Source organism: Poecilia reticulata, linkage group LG5 (genome assembly GCF_000633615.1).
Source record: "Poecilia reticulata strain Guanapo linkage group LG5, Guppy_female_1.0+MT, whole genome shotgun sequence".
NCBI lineage: Eukaryota > Metazoa > Chordata > Actinopteri > Cyprinodontiformes > Poeciliidae > Poecilia > Poecilia reticulata.
In genome coordinates, this window is record NC_024335.1 from 14,267,986 (window position 1) to 14,276,723 (window position 8,738).

General features: G+C 37.0%; 1 protein-coding gene across 1 annotated transcript in view; it reads left to right on the forward strand.

The window, feature by feature from the left end:
• The window catches only part of LOC103464845 (dedicator of cytokinesis protein 3-like), a 162,217-nt gene that overhangs the window by 145,235 nt on the left and 8,244 nt on the right, over window positions 1-8,738 (forward strand). Inside the window, exons 28-46 of the mRNA XM_017304637.1 lie at window positions 1,012-1,110; window positions 1,278-1,372; window positions 1,500-1,575; window positions 1,705-1,805; window positions 2,570-2,628; window positions 2,794-2,942; window positions 3,059-3,144; window positions 3,305-3,331; window positions 4,964-5,059; window positions 5,219-5,279; window positions 5,364-5,457; window positions 5,536-5,684; window positions 5,763-5,849; window positions 6,065-6,169; window positions 6,313-6,454; window positions 6,571-6,737; window positions 7,170-7,256; window positions 8,058-8,237; window positions 8,647-8,730. Coding sequence (XP_017160126.1) covers window positions 1,012-1,110; window positions 1,278-1,372; window positions 1,500-1,575; window positions 1,705-1,805; window positions 2,570-2,628; window positions 2,794-2,942; window positions 3,059-3,144; window positions 3,305-3,331; window positions 4,964-5,059; window positions 5,219-5,279; window positions 5,364-5,457; window positions 5,536-5,684; window positions 5,763-5,849; window positions 6,065-6,169; window positions 6,313-6,454; window positions 6,571-6,737; window positions 7,170-7,256; window positions 8,058-8,237; window positions 8,647-8,730 — 1,944 coding nt within the window. The remainder of the gene's footprint in view (window positions 1-1,011; window positions 1,111-1,277; window positions 1,373-1,499; window positions 1,576-1,704; window positions 1,806-2,569; window positions 2,629-2,793; window positions 2,943-3,058; window positions 3,145-3,304; window positions 3,332-4,963; window positions 5,060-5,218; window positions 5,280-5,363; window positions 5,458-5,535; window positions 5,685-5,762; window positions 5,850-6,064; window positions 6,170-6,312; window positions 6,455-6,570; window positions 6,738-7,169; window positions 7,257-8,057; window positions 8,238-8,646; window positions 8,731-8,738) is intronic.

The window sequence follows — 8,738 nt, forward strand, 5'->3', positions numbered from 1 at the left end:
TAACTAACAATATGACTACTACTACTTCACTGCCCTCTTCCCTGACCTGCCCCTCGTCATGCTGCCTCTCTGCTAGGACTGGGCAATATTAAACATGGTTCCCCGGTTATTTTCCTGTTCTGTAATTTAGATTAGTTTTGACATTTGATACACGAAGACTTAAATCTAGTCAACAGAGAATAAAYATTTAAGTAGTTTTCCATATTGCCCTGTCCTAATCCATCCAGTCATTATTCCCCTGCCATCATATTACTTTTCTGATTAGACACCAATCGCTTATCCTTGTTGGGAATGCTTGCATGTGGCAATATTAGCATTAAAATTGTTGAAAATGTTTCTTGTGCTCTCCCTCACATCCTCTAGCTATTATGCAAACTTTCAAAAGGTTTCATATCCCTAAGCTCCTTGCATTTTGTCATGTTAGAAACAAAAGCATTAATGTGTTTTATTGTAATTCTTGAAGATCTTCACAAAATGGTGCACAATTGTGAAATGGATATAAAATGTATTTAAAAAATTGTTTACAAATAAAAACTTTATGAAGTTGACATTTGACTATTATATATCTATCAATTATTTTTCATTTTCATTCCTTGGCCTGAACCTTTCATGTTCTCTTTTCCTTTTTGTTCCTTTTTATGATCTCATGCTAAATCAAATAATCCGAGTTTGGAATAGAAAAGTTGAAATTATCCATTGCAATGAAGAGAAAAACCAGGATAACGAAAGCAAACAATTTATTAGTTGCATTAACCACAGCATCACTCAGARAATTAATRAATCATCTTTACTGATTTTCTGCAAACTGAACAAATGTTTCTATTCATTYTGGAACATTAAAAGTAMATTTCCAAGTTTACCTGATTAAGAATGGTTACTGCGACCAGCACCTTTTGACRATTTTGTTTTATTCACAAAAGAGCCTCTTATCTCTGATTGGTTCTTTGCTACAGAGGTAACAGCTTCCATGTGATTGGCTCACATGTCTGTCACTGTCTTTCTTTCTGGCAGGGAGAGTACGTCTCGTGCCTCCTCTCACTTCTCCGCCAGATGACTGATATCCACTTTCAACACTTGATGGAGAATTTTCAGAGCAAGGACGAGCTCAAGGTACGACACGAAATCATCCTGCAGTCATGTTAGTAATGACAGATCTGATGCAAACAGCAGCAAAGACGAGTCAAACTGTTAAGAAGTTCAAATATTTTTCATTTTATGGTGATAAAATAATKATTTTGTTTGAGGAATATTGACACTTCCCTTTTCTTGGCCCCCAGGAGTTTTTGTTGAAGATTTTGTGTGTGTTTAGAAATCTGATGAAGCTCAGTATTTTTCCTCGCGACTGGAACATCATGAGGCTGCTCACCAGCAAGTAAGAGACAAAAATAGTCTGCTGGACAGCAGAGACATGTATATATATATCAATATATATATATCAGTTCCTGAAACTAAACCAAGCAGCCGCTAACACAAGGAATATATGTGCTCACTTTCTGCAGCATCATCCTCACCACAGCTCAGCAACTCGCTCCTGCTCTGCACAAGAACTTTGCTGAAACAGACTTTGACTTCAAGGTACACACATTTAAATATTAATATGAGGATAATTTCTACATCCCAYGTTGAAACATTTATTTAAATRGACTCACACAAAACTCAAAGTGGGATAGCATTAAAGAAAAGTCTGTGCTTCATTGCCTGCAGGTGTGGAACTCCTACTTCAGCTTGGCTGTTCTCTACATCAACCAGCCGAGTTTACAGCTGGAGAACCTGAGTCCTGCTAAGAGGAGGAAGATCTTAGACAAGTGAGAAGACTCACAAAACAGTCAAACTATGTTCCAATAAAAAAGAGATAAAATTAAAACACCACGTGAAACATTACAACAGTTGAATATATTTTTCAATCTGCTGAAAGCAGATGTTCACATATTTGAGCTGCATCATATTTGAGCTGCATCAGTGGTGTAACATTACTGAGACTCTTCATTAATGTGGTAAAATCAAATTTTTTTCCCAAGATGGCAATTTTTTTTCCACATTTGGTTTAATTCTCCAATTCTCTTCACTTCTGTTTGCAACACATCAAACACTGAAAGAAAACGGTTAATACACACAGTTTGAACATCTCTGGCTGAACTGTGGCATTAAACACACATTGAAATAAAGAAATTTAGTGCTGCAGGAAGGAGCCATGAATTAGCTCAATTCTTAATGTTTCTTAATATGTACCCACAGTAAAGAAGTATGTACTAAAATGTTCTTTCAGTTTGAACTATTTTGTTTTGCATTTCCAAGTTCATGTTCTATCTACAAGAAAAAATAAATATCAGTTATTATGTTCTGAGCTGCATTTGAAATAGGATTTGAGTAAAGAAACCAGCAAGTAATTGGTGTTTAATTAATTAGCAAATTTCTCAAAAACCTGCCATATTGAATACAAAATGTTTTCTTCTACCTCCTAGTGGAGGGTCTAGGTATTGCAAGTGGTTTGTGCCAGTTTCATTCTGCTTTTTGGCTTTTTATTCAGTCAAGTAATTGATGTTTAATAGCGATCTTATTTTTATTGCAGATATGGAGACATGAGGGTTATGATGACCTATGAACTTTTCAACTTGTGGCAAAACTTGGGTGAGATTTTTTTTTTTACATATTTTTTCAAATGGACATCAATATTTTTTTCCCTACAGCCTTTATGAACTCATGTGTGAGTCAAATGTGTTTTTTCACTAAAATTTCAATCAGTGAACAATTGATATCAAGTGCAGATGATTTTAAAGCATGTGTTGATCTTAGGGGAGAATAAGATCCATTTCATTCCTGGGATGATCGGACCATTCCTCGGAGTGACGCTGGTCCCTCAGGTGGAGGTGAGGAACATCATGATCCCGATCTTTCACGACATGATGGACTGGGAGCAGCGCAAAAATGGAAACTTCAAACAGGTACGCAGACACATGTGCAGACTCAGATTTCCCATGATCAGATCCGAGAAGCAGCACTGGTCTGCTCTGTTAAAAAGCTGCACATAGAGTTGGTTTATTTCTCTTTGAATGTTCAGGTGGAAGCTGAACTAATTGACAAGTTGGACAGTTTGGTGTCGGAGGGAAAGGGCGATGAGAACTACAGAGAGCTGTTCGGGTTGCTGTAAGGAACACAGTTTGTTTGTGCTTTAACTCCCACCTGGCCAAGTTTTTAAACCTGTCGTTCTCTCTCACTCTCCTCTGTTATAAAAGAAATTAACTCTCAGTTCTTCTGCTCTAACACTCCTCTCTGCTGTTTGCTTTGCTCTTTGCTGCGGGACTAGAACCCAGCTGTTTGGGCCCTATCCCAGGTAACCTTATCACATACACAGAGATCAATGCTGCTAATGTTAAAAGTTTAAACATGTTATCCAGAAGATGTCTGTATGTTGGTGGTGTGAGTCTATAAATTGAGAGTTTAGTCTWGTGTAATCTGCACAGGTGGAAGACTGAGTAACGCAAACAAAAAAGAAGAAAATTAAATGATGTTCATCATCAATTCTATGTCATTTTCATTTGTCTCAGGCTAGTAGCTTGAAGTCCTAACAGACCAACAGCCTATGAAAGGATTAAAAAGCGCTCTTTTGCCACAGGGTTAAATGGACACTTGTGATGAAAACAAACAATAAAATTCCTGCAGCATTTAACCATAGATTGTAGTTTTTGCTCCATTTCTGACCAGCATTGTTACATTGAGGTGCAAAGGCATGCTTCATCACATTCCTCAAAATGCCTGAGTCACCAGAATATTTTACATTACCAAACCATACAGTGATTATGAAAGTCTCGCTTTTCTCCAGATAATCATGCTATTTTTACTTAGGTTTAAACTGTAGCTTCAGTGAAAAAATGGTATTTAAACTCTTACGTGAGCTGATCTGCAGTTGGCAAACATGTTGTTTAACTTTAAAGTCCCGTGAATAGAAGTGAAGTTAAAATACTAATGAACACAATCAGACTATAACTGTGGGCAAACAATCCATGAGCTTGCAGCTGACAGAGGACACAAAAAAGTAAAAACTGCTTTAACTGAAATGCTTTTCTTATTTGATAAACGTTATATTGATATACCACAGGTACATCTGCCTGTGGCTGGGAGGTTAGCTGGGGCTTTTACCCCAGACCCTCAGCYTCGTGTGAGGTTTGAGGTTCCTTTTGCTAAACCTCAGTTCCTAGAGCAAAAAGTTTTTCCAACAGAGAAAGTGTTTTCTGTATTTGAGGTGAAGTTCATCTTTCTTACTACTTTACTTCCATGAAACTCTCCTACCGTTTCTACTTTTTTTATTTTTGTTGTAATTTTATCCAATTTCTCCCTTGCCAAGAAGCAGTCACACACGTGTTTGACTTGATCATTTTAAAAAGCTACATTTGGTTAAGAGAGCAAGCCTATGATCATTGTGGGAGATTTCCAGATGTTGCCTTTACACACCATTAATTTATGCTAGGGGGTTCTGTTTTAGTAAATCTGACGCAAAAGTTAAAATATTGTGGTTTTAAATCACTTTTCTGCTTAAAAATATAATAAAAAAGCCAATTGTGGGGTTTGTTTATGTTTCATACTTGGGTCACTTTTACATTTAGCTTTGTTTTTTTATATCCACAATGGAAAATTTTTTTTATTCTTAACACATACACACCCAAACATGGTTTACAACAACATTTTCTGAGTTTAACACTGTTGAAAATAAACTAAAATCTGCTCAGATTTCCCATTAATTACTAAACATGGAYTTTCTGGGAATCCCAACTTCATGCAAACGTTTTGAAAAACTGAATAGCACATCTGCAGGGAGGTTATGTTTTAATTTTAAATGCAAAATAATTTCCYAAAGTCATTAAGTCAGGATGATGATAAGCAGCTTGCTAATTGTGTTACCAGCCTGTAAAAACACAACAGTTCATGGTTTGCACATCTACCTGATTCTTACATGTTTTCTTCTCAGTCTGTTGGAGAAGATTGAGCAGGAGACGTGGAGAGAGACAGGAATCTCATTTGTTACATCGGTCACACGGTTAATGGAGCGACTGCTGGACTACAGGTAAAATATTATAGTGCTTTTAACAACACATGTTAACACTTGCTTTTAAAATAATGATTTTGTAATCAGTGTGCAGAGCATTGTAAAAAAACACACCAGAGAAATCAGAAATTTATTGAACAGTAGGTTTGACCTTAAATCCTGGTATCATTTTCTCAGGGACTGTATGAAAGGAGATGAAACAGAAAACAAGAAGATTGGCTGCACAGTGAACCTTCTTGTAAGACTAAGTCAAGCTCATATTCTTTTCTGTATGTTTTTTTTTTTTTTACTAACAAGAGGAGTGATTGTTTTTGTACTGCAGAATTTCTACAAGTCTGAAATCAACAAAGAGGAGATGTACATCCGTTACATCCACAAGCTGTGTGACATGCATCTGCAGGCTGAGAACTACACTGGTACAAAAACATCTAACCAACATTATGCACATATAAAAAGTTATAAACGTGTTACTGATGCAGTTTGATTGGGTGCAGAGGCTGCATTCACCCTGCTGTTGTACTGGGAGCTGCTGCACTGGGACGAGCGACCAGTTAAAGAGTTCCTGCATTATCCTGCTCAGACTGAGTGGCACCGGAAGGAAGGACTCTGCCGCAAAGTCGTCCACTATTTCAACAAGGGAAAGGTCCGTTCTCACACTCAGTCTATAGAAAAATGTTCAGAGACCAATTCAAACTGATTCAATGCTCTACGTTTCCTCCAGTGTTGGGAGTACGGTATTCCTCTGTGCAGAGAACTGGCCTTCCAGTATGAGTCTCTCTACGACTACCAGAGTCTCAGCTGGATACGGGTGAGCTCCAACACAAACCATGACCATWWTTAATATTGTCCTTTAGCACCATCCTAATGTTTTACAGATTCAGTTTTAAACACCAGCAATACTGAGGAGCTATCCTTATTGTCGTGATACTAGTTTTTGACATCAATTTTGTAGTTTAGTGGAGTAATACAATATTTTTCATTTATGTGAGATATATGTAAATATTTCTTGGTTTGTGTTTGTAGAAAATGGAAGCAGCATATTACGACAACATCATGGAGCAGCAGCGTCTGGAGCCGGAGTTCTTCAGGGTGGGATTCTACGGCAGGAAGTTTCCTTTCTTCCTCCGAGTGAGTTGAATATTTAGAAGGATGAAATGATTTTAATGCTTAAATAAGTCGAGCATTAAAGGGATTTTAGATGAAAAGATGTGCATTTCCTCTGGAACAACAACACTAACTTTTTTGTTTGCTTTTTTGTTTGTTCACGACAGAACAAAGAGTTTGTCTGCCGTGGCCATGACTATGAGAGGCTAGAAGCCTTTCAGCAAAGGATGCTGGGAGAATTCCCACAAGCTATTGCAATGCAGCACCCAAATCAGCCAGATGAGGCCATTCTGCAGTGTGATGCACAATGTATCCTTCAGATTAAACATTTCAGCATCTTCACATGTCTTACAAATGCTGTTGCCAACATCTAAGTGTGAMCTCCATGTTTGATTTGATCTTTGACCTCATCCTCCTGGGCTCAGACCTCCAGATCTACGCCGTGACACCGGTTCCAGAAAGTGTCACCGTCCTTCAGATGGACAGAGTTCCAGACCGCATCAAGAGCTTCTACCGGGTGAACAACGTTCTGCGATTTCGTTACGACCGACCGTTCCACAAAGGACCCAAAGACAGAGATAATGAGTTTAAGGTGAACGCAGAAGAKTTTGCTGCAGTATGTACATGTTTTTTCTTAAAATATTTAGTAACACTTTATTTGAAGGGGTAAGACCGATGTGACATTATCATAAACATGATATAACACCTGTTATAAGCATGAAGGAGTCTTTATGAATGTTTATGACTGTGGTCATAAAATGTCATTTGGTAAATATTGACACTTTTAATGCAAGTCAATACACTATTAACATACATTTTCAGCTGGTGCCAGTCACTGCCAAGATAAACGTGTCAYACTGCTCCTCCAGTAAGAAAGAAAAAAATAGTTCTTATTGTAGGTGAAAAGGCTTAGTGCATTATTTTAAATAAACTACTATTAGTGAGATTTAAGRTAAAGTAAACTTGAGCTGGAGCTCTATAGATTCAGAATAATTAGAGTTAATGTATGTATTTTCTTTTTCAGAGTCTCTGGATTGAAAGGACGACTCTGATCCTCACTCATCCTCTGCCTGGAATTTCACGCTGGTTTGAGGTTGACAAGCGAGAACTGGTGAGTGAATTAAATTTATTTACTGTGCAAGTTTTTGTCCTATTATTTATGTACACAATTCATTTTAACAATGATAACTGTTATAGAAAACCCCATAACCTCAAAGGAGATTACATTGTTTGCATTTATCATAACAGCTCAAATGAACATTTTATTMACTTGTACAGTGAAACTCTATGATCAGGGTTTCTATCCAGTCAATTAAAATTCTAAACAAATATTGAATTTGGCTGTGGCATTTCACAAGTCGGAATAAGAGTCTGTATAAAAATGTTTATATTTTCAGACTTCATTCCCTTTCCCATTTTCTAGAAGTAAAATATATAATTATGTGGTTATCTCAGTTATCTACACTGTGGACAAAGGATTTATCTCCAACTACCACATAAAGTATTGAATTTAACATTTTCAGAGTAACCATATTGTGTACAACACCAGTGTTTACATGCACCTGTAGAGGTTTCAAGTCTTTGGGCTGATGTGTCTCATTCAATTCAATTCAAAATTACTGTAATGATCCCAAAGAAGAATTAAGTGTTATTGTATGTTTTTATGTATAATATAATATCGAAATATTGTATCTATATTTTAAAACTTATCCTAAAATTGTTCAAGAAATCCAGGAATCTAAGTGTGGAAATATATGAAATTAGAAAATTAATTATTCTTAAAGAATRTGTTTAACAAAATKAAAACAATCTGTATGTGTGGCACTTGATCAATTATGAGGAAGTCAGAAATAATTTAACTATTTATTGTTTTTAACCATAYCTATGTCTCTRACTGCATTGCTGTTTGCAGGTGGAGGTGAGTCCGCTGGAAAACGGCGTCTCTGTGGTGGAAAATAAGAACCAGGAGCTGCGGACTCTGATCAGTCAGTACCAACACAAGCAGCTGCATGGGAACATCAACCTGCTCAGCATGACGCTGAACGGAGTCATCGACGCCGCCGTGAACGGAGGCATCGCCAGATATCAAGAGGTTGAGAAAGAAAACCTTAAAATAAATATTAACTCTCATCTTCTAATGAGTCCTTCTCTGTCCTGCCATCTTTGTTCTGTAATGAGAGTTTATTGTTGTCATGAAGTCTGCCTGCTCAGGTTTTATTGTGGCTCTCATTTTATTTTAGGAGTCCAAATGAAATCTTTGTGTTAATATGRAGAACATGAGCTGTTAAGATCCTCCAACCACCTTTTGAAATAATGGGTTTCATTTTGAATCTATGAAAGGTGTATATCTTATTAGTGCAGGTGTATGAAAGTGGGTTTGATTCTGTAATTTAACAACAAAGACTTGTATTACAGCGTTATAAAAATATATTCAGCTAATTGCAGATATTASCAGTAATCCTGCTGTCATTAAAAACAAACCTATTCTTTCTTTTCAACAGGCTTTCTTTGATAAGGAGTACATCACCAGCCACCCTGAAGACACAGAGAAGATCACACAACTCAAAGACCTCATGCAGGAGCAGGTGACACC